The following is a 21,842-nucleotide window of genomic DNA, read 5'->3' on the forward strand; positions in this document are numbered from 1 at the left end:
AAATTTGTTCTTTCCCACCTTGAATCAAGACACAAGGGTCTGCGTTTCTCTGGCCAGACCATGCCCAGTTTGCTTTGAGAGAGGCATCAATACTGAAGTTCAGCGCAGCAGTTCTTGCCACACGTGCAGAGATCCTGGGTCCAAATTCTGCTTTTGCTGCAGATGGCAATGTTTCTGCTTCTGTGCCTTTCCTCCTCTCTTCCCTGCTATTGGGGCTCCAGCATTTCATTCCAAGCTTGCAAAAAGCAGCCCCAAGGAGGAAAGGTGGAGCACACCACACTGTTACCATTCTCGGCAAGTAATGGTACCATTCTCCGTACCATTCATCGGGAGACGCTGTGAAAAATTTGCTGGATAACGTGGTCCCAGCAATCAGGAGTGGGGCTGGTGACCTGAATGTTTTTCCCACTGAGGTAAACTGCCATTTCCTTATTACCAGTTTCTGGCAGCATCAACACGCTCCACATCTACGTGATTCAGCCAATACCAGAGCCTGCTGGGCAAGGAGTTTTTACTAAGGGCATGGGTGAATAAAGGATACCTGCAAACCTTCCAAATGTCAGGAGCAGAATACAATCTACTTATAACGCTACTTAGAAACCTGTAACCTAAATTGGAAATTATTCCAACTGTTTTTTAAACTCCTGAAACAAAGCAATTCCAAATTGACGCTTGATGTTCGCTCATTATAAAAGCTTACAAAGTCAGAAAATGCTGTAAAGGAAATAAAATTGAACTCAATTTTGTCAGAGAAATGAAACTATTTTGCCTGACAAATCAGTTAACTCATGATCAGTTTAAATCACAGAAGTCAGCAATTATTTGCATTGTTATTTATAATATTTCTTGCAGTGTATATTGCCCAATCTACATTCTACGGGCACTGATATTTTAATATTTTAGGTAGTTTTCAGGCAAAACTGCCTTTTTTTTTTTTTTTAAACCCGGCCCTTTCTTGCAACTGCTGTTCTTCCTAGACGTACTTGCTATTTGTGGCACACTGTTTCAAATTTTTAAAACTTCAAGCCAACTCCCACTGTGCCACAGGAAAGGAGAGCACACTGTGAAACTTGCCAGACCCAGCTTGCTAATGGCCAGCAGAAGCATGCTTGCCGTTTCAGAGCACAGCACGGCCTGGCAGCGGTCAGCAGTGCAGCACAGGCAGCAGCCGCCAGGGTCGGGGGACTGCAAGAAACAATTTGCACCTTGTTTACACACTAAATATCTGTGTCTCTGTACGGGTAGCGTAGACCACTCTGCATTATTTCTGCTCTTAGCTTTTAAAAATACACAGATGTGTTCCAAACCCTTGGTAAACCTTTCCTTGAAGTGTAAATGTCTCTAAACATTAAACAGAGCTTTTAGTGATGAGCGTGGAGAAAAAAAAAAAAAAAATATCCTCACACCTAGGACGCAACAGAAAGCCGCCCCACTGTACTCTGGGTTCAAAAATCTCGAAGTTGCACTTCATAAAGACATGTTTTAATAAATTAACATTTATTGAAAATATCACATTAGCCTTTATTTTGCTCATTTGCCCCAGTGCAAAATTAAGCTATTTAACATGTAAATTGTAATAACAGAACAGCAAGCAGCTTCATAAAATGAAAGACCAAATACACTTATAATACGATCAGACTCTTTAATCTGGTGGATAAGAAACAGTGGGGTGGAAGGGAATAATCTGGTTTAGGGTCTGATACACAACCTATCCTGTTGTTTTAACACATATCTGTTATTAAAAGCCACCGTTTAGCAGTATAACATGCATCTAAAAATTGACAATATGGGGCATCATCCATTAAATATACTATTTGTAGACAAGAATCATTAAGGATGGGAAAAGGATTAAAATAAAAAGAAAAGCACCAGGGCTCTATGGCCCTCCTAGAAAGAAGTATTTTGCAGGGAGAATGTAATGCCATTTGTCAGCGCTCTACTGCGACATGCCGTAAGGACTAGCATTTGGTCCATTTCCTGCACGTTTGCTGTAGAAATGCGCTTCTTTGGAAAAGCGACCGTCAAGGCTTTGCAAATGCAAGGTTCCTTCAGACACCCAGTTTATTGGCCTGGGTGAGGACAACTTTCAGAACAGGCATGAAAGCAGAGGTCTCGCTGAAGTTGCTGGTGCTGACTATGTGTGTGTGGATGTTCAGTCCTTCCTGGTAGTTGCGGGTTTCGATACTCTTCACAATGTTGTGCAAACCGCTAATGATGGTTGGAGAGAGCTGAAAGGAAGCCAAGCAAGGCAGGTCAGCAGAAAATAAAAGCAGCACATACACTAAATGCCAGAAAAACAGAAATCTTGAGTGTAACATTTGGCCCTCAGGAAGGTGCAGCAATTAGCTCCTTTCTTTAAAGACAGCCACCGTCAGAGCTGTACCACGCTGGGAGCAGTCACTGGGAAGTCTAACAGCAGCCTTCGACCAGACCATTCCTTCTCTGCAGTACTGCAGCCTTCACTGCCAGCCCCTGGATGCAATTCCCCGAGGTGGGAGACCTGCTTGACAGACTGTGGCACATGAGAAACCTACTGAGCTTTTATGCCTTTGGGGTAAAGTTAATTGCTCAGCAAAGATGGCCTGACAATGACAGAATCAGACCACTCTAATCCCAAGGTACGAAGAGATCTAAGCCCAGTCCTTTATTCTGTCACAGACCTCTTGGAAGGCTTTGGAAAAATTACCAGATCTCAGAAGTACTTGCACATCTGCCTTCCAGTGAAATTAGTGAGCCTCCAACGTCTAAATCTTCCGAGGTTTTTTTGACCCCAAGCTGCATGTCTCTCGCTTCCTGCTGGGAGTGGGGGAACTTGCTGTGTTGGCTCGTTCTGCCAGCAGCTGGGGACAGGGACCCTCCTGATGCATTCACCCAGTGCCTACTGCGAGTAGCTCTGCTCTCTGGCTCAGGGCAGTCCCCGCACGCCTCCGCAAAACTCATGACATGACCCCAAAACACTGAAAGTCTACAGAGGCACGTAGGGCCAAGCACTCCACCTAGCTATTTCTGGGAAATGCATGGAAACATACAATAAAGGGATCTGAACCACGCTTTTAAAGACAGGACGAGCCCCTGCTACATACTGCAGAAGGGTCCACACCACCAATGAAGTTCTTGGCCATACCTGCAATATTTGGGGGGGGGGGGGGGAAGGGAAGAAAAAAGTAAACCAGAACTTACTGTCTGTTCCCTAAGTTTGTCATATAGAAGCTCCAGGCGTTTATTTGCATCATCTAGTTTCCTCTTGGTTTGCTGCAAGGGAAATAAATACATTAAACCAGTGATTTTAAGAACACCATACCGATCCGATATCATTGCAGAGTCCACACAGAACATGAAATTCCTTTCTCAACAATATTTTCCTAATACATCATTTGAATTCTTTGCTCTGACTTTTCTCCCCTGATTTTGCTAGGAAAGACTGTGTGATATGACTGTAGTTCTCCACATGTAACCACTCTAGTTAGCTACAGAGGACAGTAAACTGTAGAGGGGCATCCCAAAAGCCACTGGTCATTTGCAACACCAACTGGTACAGCTGATACGGAAAGTGACAGAATCCCAAGTTGCAGCACAATTTTTATTCCTATGCTTCACTGGCAAAGCATAATGATAGCTGGAGAAAGCTATTACTGGAATCAGCAACGTCAATGAGAGCTTAAGGGCACATGCAGTCACTGAACGCTAAGCATGTACAACTCGGTCATCCTAATTATATTTTTCATTATGTGATTAGTAGAACCCGGAGTTCGTCTGTAAGTTTTTACTGTCAACAGAAAAGCTAACCCAAACTGTCCTTACAGGTCCTTTGTGCTTCTATGATTTTATATAGAGTAAACCACCCATTGATGTGTCTGGAATTATTTTGCCACCGAAGGCTCTAAAAATGACCCCAGTATATTCCACCTGGAGTGCTACAGCAGCTGCTGGAGAAATGCATTTTTATCTGTTTTATTTTTTTAAGCAAACAGCTACAGAAATTGAAGATTTTAATCCAGAATATTAAACCAGTAAAAAAGTATCAAGGTTACAATTACAGAAGCACAAAAAAGAAGGTGGTCAACAGCAGTAGAAATGGCATCAGTGCACATTCCTCCTAAGTCATTCTGCACATCAATCCGTCTTCACTCAGAATACTGCCATTTGCCCCTGCCAAATGGAAAAGTTTCTTTGGATTAAATAATTGCCCAGAGAGAAAATAACAAAGCCTATGGGAATGCTCTAGCTCGGGGTAAAGACAGACTGGTGGCTGCCTACTGTGCTAGAAATTAGGGAAAGCTGTTCGTATGGCAAAGGGTATAAAATGAGAACATAGCACAGAGATCTCAGGCCATATGTGGAAAACCCCACAGCAGTAGTTATGTTGTCAAGGAACTGAGACAAGTAAGGAAAAAGTACCCGGGAGGAGCAGATAAGAAACTGGCTAATTCTTTTGGACTTGCTAACTCTCTCAGATACATGACTTCAGAACATTTGTTTCAAAACGTGTGAAAAGGCATACATGCTATTTTCATTTTACATGGCCAACTAGGGCAAAGCGGAGTAAATTGTGTTCAAGAAACAGCAAGGCATTTCTCCAGCCAAAAGAAATTGGGTAGAAGCGCAAACTGGTTGTTCTCCTCAGTCTTTGCTTCCTATTCCCATTTCCCCCTTTGGAATGTAATAACTGAGTGCCTGCGTTTGTTCTGACAATAACTGATATACACAGTCAGGGTGGGTGTCTCAGTGCTATGTGCCAGAAATGCTTGCTGTGCTTAAGAAAATCAGAGAGTCTTAACAAGAGGCAAGCAAAGTATATTGGCAGAGCAGAAAAGCAATTCCTGGGGGCAGATGTGAACTGAATGCTTTTGACTTTTTTGTGCATCTGGGAGAGGGGCCACTCAGAGGTAGAAACGTCAAAGGGTCCATGCAGTCTACAGCTCCTATCCCTGCAGTCTACAGCCTAACCTTTAAAGAAAGCATTTTGAGCAACTGAATGCTACTGAACGAGATCTGTCCAAAGAAAGGTCTACGGCCTCAAAAAGCTTCTGTAAAGGAGTGCATGGGCAAGTCCACCCTGAAACTGCCACGCTGAGACCCACAGGGTAAAGGAGTACATACATGCAAATGTCAAGTCTAAACTCCACCATCAGCTGAAATTGTACAGCAGACATAAGTGACATTGAACAACCAATATTCTCCCACAGCCACAGAGCCCTCAGACAGCTCAGCTCCCAGTCACCATAACAGGAGCGAGTCTGTGCTGCTGACCAAGCACATTTAGTGCACAAAGCCTTCTGCACGCCACCAGCCTGTCTTTCCATCATCCACCTTTCCGCATGCGGCAGGCACGAGCTGAACAGTCAGCATCTGGGCTTTGGGCTAGCATGTTATTTACTGACCACTGGAAATAAGCGAGAAGCTTTGAGACAGATGGTTCATTTATAAAGTACTGACTGCCACAGGAAATGTTTTCCCTATCCAACTCCAGTGGTTGTGGTTAAAGGTCATAATCTTCCACTTCTCTGCTACCCATTGTTTCTTTTTTAAAATGAGTTTGTTATCAGAAATCACAAACGACAGATCAAAATCTGAGGCATGTACTCACATATATGAGCCTCAGCTCAGACCTGCCATAATACCAACTGCTTCCTGCTCTGAATTACAAGAAGCAATTAAGCAAATGTAAAGGGCACGCCTTCACAGTGATCACCTGACAGAAGGAAGGACAGCCCTTCCTGAAGGTTTTAGAATTTTTTTTTTTAAACCATCAACATCAAAACCTCAACCGTAACCAATTCCAACCCTCCTTCTTAGGAGAGAAGAGCAGAGGGGACCGCGATGGGTTAGTTTGCTGCCCATAAACGGCACCATCATGCTCTGCCCATGCTGAGGGCTGTAAGGACCAGAGTCAAAGTGCTAGGGCAGCTGGGCTGTGGTCTGGCCCCAGACTGCTACATTCTATGTGCATATGGCTTTTCTACGCATTGCTTGTGGCTGCTCAAAGCAGCCTTTAGAAGGAAAAAAGCTATCTCAGGAGAGGCTGTGAGGGCTAGCTGGGCTGCAGGCACCAGCACATTCAACCAAACACAGGGGTAACTCTGGGAACACCCCAGAGACCTACCGGATCAGAAGCAGACAGCAGGCACCTCTGGATAAGAGCTTCAAACGTAGTCTTCAGAATAAGGTGCTCCTCAGGGATGGGCTTCTTGGTAATCTTCTCTGTTGGCAGTGCCTGCACATGCTGAGAAACAGAGAGCAGGTGAGGCTTTTCCAGGCCACTGTGACCACATGTTGTTTCCAATTAAACCAAGTGGCATTATTAGCCAGCTTGGCACAACTCCTGTTTCTTCCCTGTGGGTGTGTGGAGGTGACATTATCAGCATCTGCCGTTGCTCCCTCTAGAGAGCTGTCAAGTTGCAGAAGGAAGCAGGTTGTTGGTCCATACTGACTACAGTATTAACTGCAAAGAGGTAGTGTCTAGGTGGAGATTACCGTAGCAAAATACCAGCCTGGTGCAAAGCTAGTGACTAAAAACTCTGCAGCACACTTTGGAAGTACAAGAAATACCTGGCCAGTAGGATCCCAGCCTGCAAGTCTCTGCTGATGTAACAAACCAAAACCGTGCAATGCTGGGGCTACGTTACCTGGATGGCATTGCCGATTGGGGCCCCAGGGGCCCCCTCCGTGCTGGGTTTGGAAGCAGCAGGTGGCACGATGCATGGCCCCAGGGTCTGGGGAGCAGGCGGGTAGCCACCCTGCAGCACCGGCTGCCCTGCGGGGAGGTGTGGAGCCTGGAAGCTGGGTGCGCCCGTGGGTGCTGCCGGAGCCGGCTGCATCTGAGACTGCGGATCTGCCAGCGGGCTCATGATGGGGGAGGTGATGGGAACCGGGGGAAGGAAGTTATCAGGAACCTGGGGAAAAAGCAAATAGCACATTTACACTGTCATGGCTGCTGCAGGTGGAGCACAACACCCAGCTCTTGCAGACTTCCCAAACTGCAGCCAAGCAGAGCACTGAGCCCCCAGGATATAGAAATAACAATGGCAGGCAATGCAGGTAAACAAACCCATTCCTCTGGCTGCAGCTGCACACTAAGAAGTGCCCTGGGGCAGTAATATCCTCCAGCATTTCCAGGCTGTGCGCTCTGCCTGTCCTCCTGCCCACAGGCAGCAGGAGCAGTCTGCCCAGCCTGCCCCGGCCACAAGAGCTGACTACAGCTGCACCAAATCAGAGCCACCCTCCCGCTCCTAAAGGTACAAAACAGAGGTCTGGCAGACCAGGGCTAACAGAAGAGTTGCGCTAACGAAAACTAACCAACACCCACATCTGTTCTTACTATTGGGTCATTATATTTAGAATTTTGTGTCTCGCTTTCAATGGTACGTTTTTGTCCATGCAGTACATAGGTCACAGCTAGCAACACACACCAATAAAGCTTCTGAAAGCCTTTCAGGCTTCTGGCAAACAGGTTTGAGCTAAGTCAGATTATGAGTGCGTTTCAGATTCATCCCTAAGCATCTGCCAGCCTTTACACAGGGGCTTTTTGGAAATATTTGGTAGAGGGAAGAAACAACAAAATGAGCTGTGCATCATACAGGAATCCAAAGAAAAGAAAGAGTTCCCATGAGAATACACAAATTTTGTTGGGTGTGCATGGAAAAAAAGATTACAGAACCCTGAATGCTATGCTGAATGAATGATGCCAGAATTAAACTAGTGGTTTGGGACAGCAAGAGAAATATTCCCAATCCAGCAAAGTCAGTTATAAAAGCAATGAATCACAGCAATAAACCTTTGAGTGGTAGATAAATTCTTGGTTAGGTAGAAAACAGTTGCAAATTATGCTGTGGCTTGAAATGCCAGACAGTTCTTCTATTTTACAATAGCCCACGTGTGAGTCATTTTATAATAACCTAAACCACTGCCTCATATAGTGGACATAAAGGAAAAAAATACAGAAACATTTCTGACAGAGGTTTGTTAAATACCCAACAGGGAATGCAACAAACATGACTCCTCATTTAGAAGGGCGCCAACCCTCAAGCTCTGGCTATGACGGAAATTCTGGCTGACACCCACACACAGTGGTAGCAAAAAAACCCAAAACACTTGTTTGCAGAAGGCTGCTTCTCGAGCTCTCAGGTCCAGCAATTATTCTCACTGACAACTTTTCTCCTTCTACTTAAGAGCCTGAGGCACTGAAAGGCAACAAACCGGCTGCTGTGCCACAAACCTCCCAGCACTGGGGCAGTCAGGAACACACAAGGTATCCCGTATCAACCCTCCAAAAGCTTCTTAATCTTGTAACTGCAGAGACCAAAACCCAAAGTGTAAGAGAAACTTCTGCCTTCACCTTTACCCAGACCTTATCTTGCCTGCTCCAACTTTTTTTTCCCTCCCCACACTTTACACACCCCAGACTGACTCTTGCTTCCCAAATGCACCAGGCTCAGAGAGCAGCAGATGACACTGACTGCCGTGGAGATACACAAGACTACAGCAGCACCAGGAGATGAAAAGGCTCGCTCTGCTCTGTGCCAAGTGTCCCCAGCTATTCTGTCCTGCTGCAATCTAAATCCGTTGTACAAAACTACATTGTCTCCATCACAAAAATTGTCTTACTCTCAGCAGATCTCTCAGGGTCAGACCCTTAATCAGGATAAATTGCTTTCAGCTCCAGTAAAGTCAGTAATCTTTAACAATTTGCACAGCCTCGTCACTTCACGTAAGTATCATCTCCTGCAAAACTCATCTGCTCTACTGCAGATGAAAACAATCTGAGGTATTTTCTTCCCTCAAACCAGGATCAGTGTTGTTATTAACAACCACAACTTTAGCAAAAAGCCACCATCTCTTTAGAGGCTTAAGTATTTTGAGAGAGAACGCATGTTGGAGAGGCATAATGGCCATTTCTCCTCATGAGGCGCAGCTTTTGTTTGCTGCTAACCCTTTTTTTTCCTTTTCCTGCCAACAAGTTTCCCAGGAGCAGCTTAAGTTACTGCTTTTCAAGTGGTGAGCGCTCAATTGTGTCAAGACAGGATTTCCTAGAGTACCTTCTTCTTCTTGGCAGCTCTGTTTAGGGCGGGAGGGTCGTTCCAGCCGTTCTGAGGCCCTGGGACAGAGAAAAAAACAGAGATTGTCAGTACCTCAGAGGAGAGCAGCGATGTCTTCTTGAGCTCAGCTGGGCCAGCTCCCCACCACAGCTCGACTGGCTACATCCTGCCCTCACCTGCCTGCTCCTCTGCCCTTCACTAGGGGCCAGAACAGCTCCTGAGCCAACCAGAGCCCCCCAACACCCCAGCCATCAGACCCTTTGGGCTCTGCGCCCACTGTGCAGGTTTGCATCTTGACTAACTCTTCTCAGGTTTGATAGAAGTTGATTCTTTTTTTTATTTATTTATAATTAACTTTTTCTTCTGTTGCAGGGAAAAAAACTTCGAGCAGGCACGCCCTTTGAAAAGGCAGGCAGTTGCCTACCATGCCCAAAACACAGCTCTGCTACACAGACTTCAGTTACTGGTGAAAGTTTCTCCCCTCTGTATCACATGAGAAGAAACGAGAACCAGTTTTGAACTTTTTTTTTTCCCCATGATCACCATAACATCATTATAAACATTAATCAGCAGCAGAGATGTCAGAAATCACGGGTGAATAAGAACATTAAGCTGCATCTATTTCCCAAGAGCTGCTGCTGTGATTGCGTCCCATGATGGATTTATACGTGACAGTTAAGATGTGTTCCCCAGCAGCACAACACAGAAAGAAGAGGCGTAAGAGGCAACAGCAGCCTTAAACACGTCAGGCCAGATCCAGCCAACTGCCCTGGAGACACAAAAGAGCAATAAAACCAGGCTTCCCCTGCCAGCTACAGCATGTTTATGATGCTTTGTGTCCCAAAAGCAGAGCAGAGCTGCTGGAGCAAGGTGGCAAAATCTAGAGTTTTGCACCAAGGGGAATTTCTTTGAAACCGGAAGAAGCACAGAGGATGTCTGAGCAGATTCCCTCTGTGTCCGGGGTGTTGTTCTGTACCAAACCTTCTGCTCTTCCGAGAAAGCACGCTCCATGCAGCTGCAAGATTTGTACACCAAAGCTCACATTAGTGCATTAGAAATAGTTCTCCATCTCGTCATGGAGCACACGTAATTGGGACCACAGCATTATATTTCAGCATTACCGTGGCCTCACTGCGTAATCAGGATTTATTGCACAAAGCCACAAAAAGCCAACAAAACCAAATCCCTGCTCAATGGACTTTTTCACCACAGTGTTTTTCATTTAGCAGATGAAGTCACCTTTGACAGCAGAGCTTAACATCACTGCAGAATTTGCTCAATTTATCCGAAATTTCATATGCTCCTGAGCTTTTTTTAAACAAGTTCCACATCCAAAGCATGTTAAAGGGGCAAATGAAAAACAATTTTAAACCCCTTTCATATCTGCTTTCTCTTTAACCAAAGGCAGTGCCATCTCCTGACAGCCATGCGCCCCAGGGGCTCCTCTATTCCTCCCTATACAGAAAATCCCAGAGTATTTCTGATACAGGAAGTCTAACTTCTGCAGTACTGGCAGTGCTGACATGTTAAGAAAATCTCCCAGATTTTACTGCTTGTTAACTTCCTGGAACATTGTGCTTTAAAAAGGGAAAATCAGCATTTGTTTCTGTGGTTAAAAACTCCAGATATGTTGTTATTGGTTTTAATTAAGGAATTAAAAATTGATTTGATTAAAGTCAAATTGGCAAACAGCATCGCACTTAATGTTCTCTGAAGAACATATGCATTACTGATGTCTGTTCAATTAATTTCAGGTAGTGGCTGTAATTATTTTCAGGTTAGGTGGTACCTAGTTCACCTGCGAAGGGAGAGGCCTGGTCTTGAGTTGGTAGGCTTTCTGCAGATAAAATGCAAAGAGAACTAAAAAAAGATTTTCTTCGAAAATAATAAAACAAATGATCTGTAGTTTTGGATTAGCAATTTAGTTTCAATAATCACGAGAAGTCAGGAGAAAAAAACACCAAAACTAATTACAATGCCAGTTCAGAGACAAGTCATTTGTCCAAACCACCCTGTGGAATTGCTTTTATATGCCTTCCCTGAATATACGTCTGTTGCTCTTTCCATGCAGTAAATCAGTGTTTCTAGTTGTTTCTAACAAACGTTGCAGAGTCCTGTTCCACTTTCTTATCTCTTCTGCTGTTCTCATTTTCTATTCCTAACAGCCAGCGCAGCCAACAGACCACTACTCTCAGCAACAATCTTCTCACCATCATTTTACCATTCCCAAAAGCTTTTCAGGAGATGCTTAAAGTACTTGACTTCAAGGTGGATGTTAAGTATCTTCCCAAATCAAGGTGTGCTCTCAACTGCATGCAGCCCAGCAAATGCTCACACAGCAGCTTTACACCATGCGAAAAGACATGTTGCCTGCTCAGACTGAGCAACAAATCCAAAAGGCAAAACACAGTAACAAAGCCTTTGCCATTTCAAAGAGAAGAGGAATATTGGGGTGAGATAACTCCTATCTCTGGTGCTGGTCTGATGCACTTAATAGTTCTGGTGTAAACCCTTCCCTTAGCTCAGAATTGCTCTATCACAATTTCAAGTAAGATGCAAGACTGAAAATTAAAACTCCCTTGAAAGCAGGTTCAAAGATCTATCACCAAAAAAAAGCGATAGGTTGAAAAAGAAATTAAATGTGGCCTTTTCTGGCTTAATGGAACTGCAAGCACAGCTTAACTTACTAATGTTCTATGCATTTTCAAAACCCAGAAGATATTTGTAGAACTGCTTCTTTTTTAAGTGCATCTTTAAATCCAAGGCAGTTCAAAGGTCAGGTGATTTTCAAGACTTCAAATTTGAGATCTTTTTTCCTTCCTCCCTTATCCCTGCTTTTAGATGAATCACATTTGCAAAGTGAAACATGATTTTCCCAGATTAGATCATCACCACACACAAAAGCACACCACTTCAAAGCCAAGATCAGCATCACTATATGCTCTGCACTGGAACATTCAGAGTTACAGGTGAGATCTACATCTGGCTGCGGATTTCTGTGGTTCTTTAGGATCTCATGCCAAGGTGTCCTTTGCTAAGCAATGCGGCTACTCTGGAAAATATGTTGGTGGTTGAGCATATTAAGCATGTACGCTGTCATTTCTGCATTTACAAAGAAAGAGTTTTTTCCTTCTTGTTCATATGCTTTTTTGAAAGGCATAATACAAAAATTGGAAGAGGACAGAGTGTGTTCCTCAGATACCTCTTATCTTTTTTTTTTCCATAGTTCTCCAGCTGGAGGCAGCCGTTGCGTGCCAGCAGCCCACACATGAGCCACCTGGCCTTGGCAACTCATCGTGCCCTGGAGTCCACCTCTGCATAGGTGACATTGGCAAGATGTATTACACTACTGTCTATGTCGATTAGTCAATGATCGGTATTGTCATTAATGTCGCTAATTTCTATTATCCAGAGTACAGAACTTCACCCACCCTAAGCGCACCACAAGGACTATGTCACTTCACTGTTAATTCAAGAAACTTAGCAAGTGACAGATCTGAAGTGCCTGCCAGCAACGCGAGTAGTAAAACGGATAATAAGGAACAATGTCCTTGTTCCTTTCATTTATTTGGAGGTGCAGAAGCTATGCTGTCTGCATTATAAAGTGCTGTTTCACATCCCAGGCCTAGAATCCTATCCAACACCTCTTCCTCGGTCCAATTCAATAATTCTTCTCTCTTAGAGATACAAGTTTGACATGCCCTGTAACATAGGGTCAGGAGACGTCACAGTAACATCTCCAAGAACAGAGAGGACACTGAATCTGGCTGCAGGACAGAGGGAAAAGGCCTCTTCTCCCCTTGTAGCCCTAGCAGCTGCCCTACATCAGTCCTCTCTATTATTTGATAGAGCAAAAGACCATTTCTCCCCAAAACACAAGTGTGAGTGTGTGTGTGTGTGTGTGCGTGTGAAGGCAATGCCAGAGGTGTGGGCTCCCAGCCTCACAGACGCCAGGAGTATCTACTCATAAGCAATATGCCTTTTCTGCACCACATCATCCCTAACTCTTAAGAGAGTCACAGTGGGGTCCTTAGGGTCTGTCAGCAGAGTCAGGATCCCTGGAACATCCCTCAAATTCTGCCTAACGTTCCCTCTGCTCCCAACTTCTGAGATCTGGTCCTTGACTCTCCAGCCAGACCACCTGGATGTGAAGTATGTTTATGGCCAGGTTTAGAAAAGGACCACTCATACTTCCTGCACAGTCTGACGTATGCAAAGCTGTTGTTTCACAGGCTGCTAAGTGAAGAGACAGCTTTGTTATCACAAGCGAGGTCACTGTCCCACAGCAAACAGTTACATCCAGGCAGTCACAGGGAGACACCGCGCCCCACCTCAGTGCGTGCTCTCTCACCATGCATGCTCAAACATGCTCTTATGTGTCAGCCACACACACATGCTTTTTATTAACATTCAGGAAAGAGACACGTAAAAGCATTTCTAAATCACTTCTGATTCTCTTTTAAGGCATTCACAGCTACAGTAAATCCCACCACATTAAGTGGTTAGGAAAAAAATAATGGAAGTGAGCCACAGTAAAAGCTGTTTGCGTATGCTGCCAATCTGGGGCTTGAAATGCTGCACACAAACCAGGCACACTGAGAAAAATTACATTTGCAAAATTGTTCCGTGAGGAGAACTGGGATCGTCTTCTCTGCAGCAATTAAGAAAACTTGCTCATTTTTGTATTTTGCTCTCCAGTTACCTATCAGGTTCTGACGCCAGCCTCACAAGGTTAAAACTGAGCCACCATACATCCACAGTATATGACAGCCTCATAACAGGTCAATGCTGTAGAACACCCTGTCTGGGGCAAGACAAAAGCCGAGTTTGTGGCAAGGTCTGACTTGCAAAAGAGACTGCCCTCACTGCTCAGCAAGTGCTCACTGCAGCACCATAGCTGTATCACTGCCAGATGCACAGGGAAGATGATGTGTTTTAGAAATGCTTTGAATTGACCTCTAAGCACAAGCAAACTTTGTACAGAGCATTCTCAAGGAAAAGGTGCACATTTAACGGAGTGAGTAATAAAGCAAAACCCTCCCCCTCCCTGCCTGCCCCCCCGTCCAAGCGCAGACCTGTTCTCTGGGATGCAGGAAGGTCACTGGTTGCAGGCAGAGTACCTGTTGGTCCAGTAGGTAATGCATAAGCCACAGAAGTTGCTGGAGGTCCTGGCCTGCCATGCTGAAAAGATGTGCCAGAAGGAGGAAGAGGGAAGGAAGAGACAGGATTCAGGCTTGTTGGGGAGGGTTGAGGCTGCCCAGGGTACAGTGGGGAGGGCATGGAATGGGCAGGGGCAGAGGGCAGGTAGGGAGGGGTGGTGTTAGGGGCAGGGGTCGGGTAGGAGGCTGAAGCAGGGACAGCGATAGGCTGCTGAGGCTGATAGAGAGCTGGTCCCCCTGTTCCACAAGAGTACTGCTGTGTGGCCTGATATGCTACAAACAGGGAGAAAAAACATTGTCAGTGAGTTCATAACAGAGGAGCAGGTTTCATCTGCCTCCGCTTCCTTCTCCAACCTCCTCTCTTCCTGCCCCTTCCCCCTCAAACCACTTACCTGCCCAGCCAACTCCTGGCTCCCACAACTCTGCCTGCACCTGCAGGACTGCTTCACATCTCAGCCCGCCATTGGGAGCGGGGAGCCAGAGAAAGGACCACCTTGGCTGTAAGAGCTCCCATTGTTCCCCAGCCTCTCCTGCCCAGAGCCACCATGACACCTGCGGTGGGGCCGCAGCATATGGACGTTGCTGTGGCTGTTTTCCGGACCACTGCAATCCTCACGGTCCCTCTCAGGGAAGGGAAAACCCTGTCCCAGGTTTGCAAAAAGGGAAAGTCTTGGCCAAGGAAATGAACAGCAGTCTCTGGAAGTGAATGCAAGCTCACAGCCTTTCACTACAGGCTCTGCAGCTTAACTTCACTGCCTCTTCTCTGACCATCTATGCCCATATTTTCCTCCCTAGTGCCTGTACTTTCAGTCCCCTGCTTTGAGTGTATCAGTGCTCTGCCCCCCTCCCTCCTCACTCACCTCTACTACTGCCCTTGTCTCCTCATCCCCTTTCCCATCTTCATGGAGTCCCAATGAGAACTGGATGGCCCAGCTGCACACAGATGAGTTGGGTCCCTCTTTGCCAGGCCCGTGCCACTTCTCCAGGAATCACACTGGAGGGTTTCTGACCCCTTGGGAAGGGCCAGCTGAGGAATGAGTTTAGGAGCTGTGGCAGACACCTTCTCAGCAGAGGAAACAGTGTCTGACAGAGGGTGCCTGATGTCTGGACCCCACCAAGAAATGGCAATCCTCATATGTCATCTCAGGAGTTTTTCTTCCACCCCCCAAGAAATGTGAGACTGCCTTGGTCTGAACTCTCCCAACACCAAGGAGGGGACTGGCTATCCCCAAGTAAATGTGGCCTCATCACTTGGCTAGCCCACCCAGGTGGGAGGGAGAAGGGAGCTGCTGCTACTCACTCTGCGGGTACGTTGGCCGGGTCCCTGCTTGTGAGTACATGCTGTAATTGGGAGGTGTGGCTTGCTGCGGTGGCATGTTGGGGTTAACAGCACCTGGCATGATAAACCCTGGAGGAGGTGGGTTGTCTCCCTGTAAAAAGATTGCAGGAAAAAGGGTAGGGGGAGATAGGATTTAGTCACCAACGGTAATGCAGTGCTGAAGCAGAACTGTAACAAAATGATCAGTTCACAGTTCAAGGCCTGAAACCACATTCCCTGGAAGAGCCACCAGCACAGGGACAAATGTCTCCAGCCACCCCAGTGCCTTAGGGTGCCCAGCGTAACACCAAATGCACAGCCTGTATATGTGCAGCGACTTCAGCAGCAGCACATACCTTCCCGCACAAGGAAGAGGTCCTTGCCAGCACTGCCTGTTATTCAGGCAGTCCAAGAGCACCTTGCCATCCACAGCTTTCAACTAAACAACGTGTTAACTCTGAAGCTTCTAATTTCCATGGGAAAGAGGGAAAGGAAAAAGTATCATCACACTTTAAATATTCCAGCGGGAAGCAAGGGCTGGGGGAGGGGGCTCGGGTTCCCAGGCTCTTGAGCTCCCAACTCAAGGCTTTCCAGAGCCACTCATCTGAGCATTGGTAAAAAAAAAAAGTAACATGAGACACAGAGGAGCAAAACCAGAGCACATGTGGAAGCTGCTCCTTCCGCCTATCCATACCAGGCTGTGTCGAGCACACAGACTATACCAGGGCACATACTGGGGTGGAGCAGGGGCTCAGATAGGAATAATGAAGGTTATACCTGTGTGTCAGAGGGACAGCCTGCAGGAGGATGACTGGGAAGGGCAGTAGGAGTTTTGTTACTCCAGGTAGTGACAGTAGGGGCAATTCTAACCTGAATCGAACAAAGAAATACCAATCATGGAAAACAAAACAATAAAAAAGTCTAAAGGGTTTCACAAAACGAGATGCAAAGAAGTGAACACAAAACGTTTGCATGCTGGCACTTTTAACACAGCCATAAATCTCGGAGGAAGAAGGAAAAGTGCATTCAAGATAGACAAAATCACTGTGCACTGGAGCTGAAGTGAATTGCAGAGTGAAGATGAAGCACAGCAGAGACGCAGCTACAACGGACGGTGGCGCAAGTGCAGTGTTACACGTGCCAGTGAGCCAGGTCTGCCTCTTTCATCACATTTTCCTATTGCAGAAGCTCCCCCCAGCCTATTGCATGACATTGAGCATCACTAACCACAGCTGGAAGTCCCAAGTTCCATGTTAAATTCAAACACACTGCCTCACACAAAAGCAGTCTGTTTAAATTGAGTTTAAGAGGAATTAAAAAAGGTTAAAATCTGATATTCAGCTCTTGCACATGCACAAACGTACATCTTAATTCTAATTGCTTCCCAGCCAGTCTTCCACAGTTACTTTCCTTTATCTTCCTTCTTTGCCACTCCAAAGTCCTTCAGTTTCACACAACCACTACTACCTTTCTGATGGCACAGAAACCAAGAACCTCCTATGCCTGCGACATCCCTGAGCAAGGAGAGGGTGTGCTGCCCAGGAGTGGGATGCACAGGCAGAGTCAGGAGCCCAGCACCACACACGAGCACAGGCAGAGGGAAAGCTGCAGCCCTGAAGTTCTGGCTGTCTCAGCTGGCTTCAGTCAAGTCTATTGGTCTCTAACTCTGTGCAGCGCTGGGCTAATGGTGCAGTCAGCTGTACAACAACCCATGTTAACCTCTGCATAACTCACCACTGGAGTCATCTAAAAGACTTCTCCATCCCCTGTTCATCTGTTTTGTTTTTTTTTCACATGAAAAAGAGGGTTCAAAAACCTATGCTGACAGGAAACCAAGTTTTCAGTACATGTTCCTATTTGGGACAGCAAATAGGCTTGAAGAAGCCCTGTTGTAATGGTTTCAAATGGGACAGAGTTGACTTTCTTACTAGCAGCTGGTGTAGCGCTATGTTTTGGATTTGGAATGAAAATGGTGTTGATAGCACACTGGTGTTTCTTATTGTTGCTAAGCAGTCAAGGGCTTTTCTGTTCTTCACACGGCCCCACCAGCGAGTAGGCCAGGAGTGCACAAGAAGTTGGGTGGAGACACAGCCAGGACAGCTGACCCCAACTGACCAAAGGAATATTCTGTGCCATATGACATCATGCTCAGTATAGAAAGCTGGGGGAAGAAGGAAGTAGGAGATGTTAGGAGTGATGGTGTTTTGTCTTCCCAAGTAACTATTACACATGATGGAGCCCTGCTTTCCTGGAGATGGCTGAACACCTGCCCGCTGATGGGAAACAGTGAATGAAATTCTTGTTTTGCTTTGCTTGTGTGCACAGCTTTTGCTTTACCAATTAAACTGTCTTTATCTCAGCCCATGAGTTTTCTCACATTTACTCTTGTGATTCTCTCCCCTGTCCCACCGGGGGCTGGGATTGTGAGTGGGCAGCTTCGTGGTGCTTAGTTGCTGTCTGGGGTTAAACCACAGCACCTATGTACACACTTTCTTATCAGGAAGTCAGGAAGTCCAACAAAACAAGTATCCTAAGACTCAAGTATGCAATTTCTTTCCATTCTGGTTCGTCAGCATACCGTTGGGCACCTTTCTGACATGGCACCTGTCCCCTTCAAGCCCTTCCTACTGAGCCTGAGCTCCCTGGAAAGCCAAGAACACAGGGGGTAACTCATTCGCAGTGTGCTTGTGGGGTTGTGGGACACCCAGCCTTTTATTAATGAGCAGGGCTCACTTAAATAATAGCTTGAGGCATTCCTGAAACCATAAGAGGGAACTCTGGTTTAAAAAGCATTGCTAAGATTGCACCATCTAGAGGAGAGCTGCTATTTTCCACAGCCAAACGGGAAATAACGCAGCATTGCTTCTCAACGCAATTCATTGGTTACAAGAAGGAAGGTCAAAGACACAGGAAAGAATAGTAGAGTTAATTATTGGCAATGATGCATTTAAAATCATATACAATGGCGTTAGCAAGGTAATCTTGTACAAACAGGATGAAGGCTGTGTCCCTTCTGAAATCTACCTTGTTAACACCCTGGAGAGATGGTGAAGCCATGCACAATTGTTGCCATCAAGAAGGAGAGAACAAAGCCCAGCTCCCCCCCAGTTTTCAGCCCTTCTTCCTTCCTGCCCCCATTTTTCTGTCCGGTCATGCTTGAAGGGCAGCACTGAGAGACATGCCTCTGCCTGTGCCAACCTCCTCTGTGTAAGGAGAACACCCACAGCACTAACACAGACCCACTCTCAGAAAAGCTCACCCAGAGCCCCTGTGCAGAGCAGGGCCAGATGAGCTCCAGAGCAGTGCTGTGTGGATTAGGGACTTGGCAGTGCTCTTTAAGCATGCACACAGCCAGGGCTGCCCACTGCACCGCACTCCAGTGGTGGCAAACACAGTCTGATGCAGTCAGTGTCATCCTCAGGCTAGAGATAAAACCAGGGCATCTGCCTCCCACATTTCTCTTCTTCCTCCCTGCACAGTCACCAGCTCCCGTGTTAGTCCCATACTCACCGTGTCTTTCTTCTTGCACAGCTCACTCTCAGCCCAGGCCTCTCTCACCCCCTACCCATGCTGCCTATGCCCCCTTACGCCTGGCCGGGAAGGTGTTTTCATAGTGGGCTGTACCCACAACTGCAGAAACACACCCTCGGTTTGCTATTGCCACTGCTCAGCAACTTCTGCAGCCAACATCAGAGCTGGGAGTAGGGGGAGATAATCAGCCCCAGATGAGGCTGGTGAGCAGCATGAGCAAGCCCCAAGGCCTGCTGGGATGGGACAACATCAGGGGCACACAGAAAAATCCTGCAGTGCTCTCCCACACGGTCATTCTTGGCACCAAAGCACATTTTCTAAGGGGGAATATATCTACTCTTCAGAAGCGGGCTATTTGACAAAGTGTTTAACAGATGTTTCCAGACAAGGAGTAAAGGAGGCATCTGTACTGACTGAAAAGCAGCATCAATGACTTTTACGACAAGAGTCTTGGTAGAGGTATGTCATAAAGCCCCAGCTCAGATCAAGAGAAAGGAAAAAAAATCCTCTACCTATCACTCTCCAGATGTCAAGCACCATGTCCCTCCCTGACTGCCAAAACCATTTACCTGTTGGTAATACTGCTGGGCTGGAGCCGGGTGCCCTTGCATCTGTCCAGCCACAGGGCCAGCTCGTCCTTTGGGCATGGGCTGTCTCTCATACGGTGTCTTGAAGGCCTCCTGCCCCACTGGGAGCTCCCCTTGGGCTCTGCAAAGCCTGTCCCGTAACAGCACGATGTTTGGCTGCAATCAGAAAAGGACAGCAAAGGAAGGTTAGCTGCACTGCCTGTCACCCAATGCATCACACCCAGTGGCTGACTGGCCACACACTGATGAGTGCTCTCTCAGAAGCCTGCCCTCCTTTATTTGATTGGAGTAAGTCTTTTTTGCATGAGACGTGGGGTCAATGGAACTGCCTTAACGCATGCATGCCTCCCATCTTGGGTTGCACCATTCCCAAGCCAGCCTGTCTACAAATACCAGTTGATGGAAGGATGAGAAATCACAAGAAAACAACCAACCAAGTATAAAGGTACATGTTTCACTGTGACTGGCTTGCAGGAGGGACAGTTGCCCCTTTGGCAGCCGCTGGCTGCAAGGACAACTGTGTGAAATGGAGAAAAGGACAAGGCTGTGTACTTCTGGCAAGCTCAGCAAGGCCAGTGCTGGGGAAACAGCCTATCACATCCTGAGGTGCATTTCAAATGGCAGTCCTGCTGGTTAACTGCACCATGCAGAGACCTTTGCTTAAAGTACACCTCTTCTCACGGAGACAAGGGAGTAAAAAACCTGAAGGCCCCGTACCTGGTTGGTGTTTGCCGGGAGGAAGGTCAAAGCTGCAGCAATGCTGCCCTGGGCAGCCAGGAGGTTGGCATACTGGCTCATCTTCTCAGCCAAAAGAGCCCCCACAGCATTAGGGTCCACAGCCTGGGTGAGCTGCACAGCTTTGCGCAGGATTACGACTTTCTCTATTAAATCCTGGAAGATCAGTAAAAAAACAACCACAAATGAGAACAGGGTGAAGTAGGCCCTGGCTAGTGACTGCCACAAAGGGCTGTTCCTCCAGGCAGCTCTGCAGAACCACTCTCACCCGACGAAAAGCCCAAGGCAAGTGCAGGTTTCCTGGACCGCTGCACCAAAGGTACAACTCTTCTAGCACGTGAGACAATAAAACAGCAACCGGCAATTGCGCACCAAGTAGCTTCTAACAGCAAAGCCAGCAGTGCATTGGGGAGAGTTCAGCTTTTATTAAACAGGATTTCAGAGCCCTATCAGCACTGAGCATGTCCACCAAGACAGTATGCTTTCATAAAAGTATCTGGCAAGAGCCATGAGAGTGAACGGAAAACATCATGCCTATCACCAATATTAGTGCTGGGGTGCCCCACAATTGTTTGCAGCATTTTAGTAAGTCAGTTCTTAACCATCTTAACCAAAAGGATCTAACAGCTCCTTTGGAAGAGTTGTCCATGGTTTTCTGGTTGTTACTGCAAAGACAGTTTTCCTGATATTCACCAGGAATACTCCATATCTTGCCTTCCTTGCACATCTCCAAACACCAGAGCTGGTCTTGCTTGGGTTTCCTCGTAGTGATAACTTACAGGAACGTTTTCTGGTCAGTTTTCTCATGTGTTTCTTACTCTTACTGTATTATATTGGAAGGTACTACAAATACTCAATTTGACAATATTAACTTGCAATCCTCTTTAAAAATCTTGTAATAGATTTAATGAGAACGTACCACGCAGGATTTCAACCATATATCACTAATAAGGACTGTTTACTGACTGTTCAATAATAGATTTTTGTTTTTCCCAACAAATCAGCACTTCAAAAAAGGCAATTAAAAAAAAAAGATAACCGAGAGCTTCTAAGAGTTTCAGTAATTCCCCGTCATAGTAAACAAGCAGACTAATTATTACCCCAACAATAATTCCCAATTTTAGTCTCCAAGAGAGCAAAGCAATGCAATGAAAATGCACATTCAACCCGAAGGTAAATCTGTAAACAAAGCCCTCACAATCAAGACACTGGAGAGTCATTTTGATAATTCAGAACTGGAGAGTTAATAATGCAAAGCAAAACTCCGATATACTCCAGTTCCTTCAATTAACTAAACTGAGACTCACAGCACTGCCACGTAACGTTCAAGTTCTTTCTAAAATTGGTCCTTCAAAGGCCCTGAACAGATGGAAGAAACTAAGATTATATTATAAAATAAATTATTTCATAATTGCTTCATTTCACTGTCATCAATTCTATTACCTCAAAATATTTGCTATATGCCATATATTTCACT

At 46.1% G+C, this 21,842-nt stretch overlaps 1 protein-coding gene across 12 annotated transcripts in view; it reads right to left on the bottom strand.

The window, feature by feature from the left end:
• Positions 1-1,496: 1,496 nt before the first annotated feature.
• SEC31A (SEC31 homolog A, COPII coat complex component) overlaps positions 1,497-21,842 on the bottom strand; it is a 45,058-nt gene continuing 24,712 nt past the window's right edge. Inside the window, exons 20-30 of one of the 12 annotated variants that reach the window (XM_054202503.1) lie at positions 20,348-20,521; positions 19,613-19,786; positions 16,290-16,382; positions 15,495-15,624; positions 14,156-14,467; positions 10,834-10,872; positions 9,036-9,094; positions 6,627-6,893; positions 6,104-6,223; positions 3,181-3,252; positions 1,497-2,228 (exon numbers count right to left, since the gene is read on the bottom strand). In XM_054202503.1, the coding sequence (XP_054058478.1) occupies positions 2,049-2,228; positions 3,181-3,252; positions 6,104-6,223; positions 6,627-6,893; positions 9,036-9,094; positions 10,834-10,872; positions 14,156-14,467; positions 15,495-15,624; positions 16,290-16,382; positions 19,613-19,786; positions 20,348-20,521 (1,620 nt within the window). In that variant the 3' untranslated portion in view covers positions 1,497-2,048. Of the gene's footprint in view, positions 2,229-3,180; positions 3,253-6,103; positions 6,224-6,626; positions 6,894-9,035; positions 9,095-10,824; positions 10,873-14,110; positions 14,468-15,494; positions 15,625-16,289; positions 16,383-19,612; positions 19,787-20,347; positions 20,522-21,842 lie in introns of all 12 variants that reach the window. The other 11 variants (XM_054202501.1, XM_054202500.1, XM_054202499.1 and 8 more) reach the window with 11 other exon arrangements.

Source organism: Rissa tridactyla, chromosome 5 (genome assembly GCF_028500815.1).
Source record: "Rissa tridactyla isolate bRisTri1 chromosome 5, bRisTri1.patW.cur.20221130, whole genome shotgun sequence".
Lineage (NCBI taxonomy): Eukaryota > Metazoa > Chordata > Aves > Charadriiformes > Laridae > Rissa > Rissa tridactyla.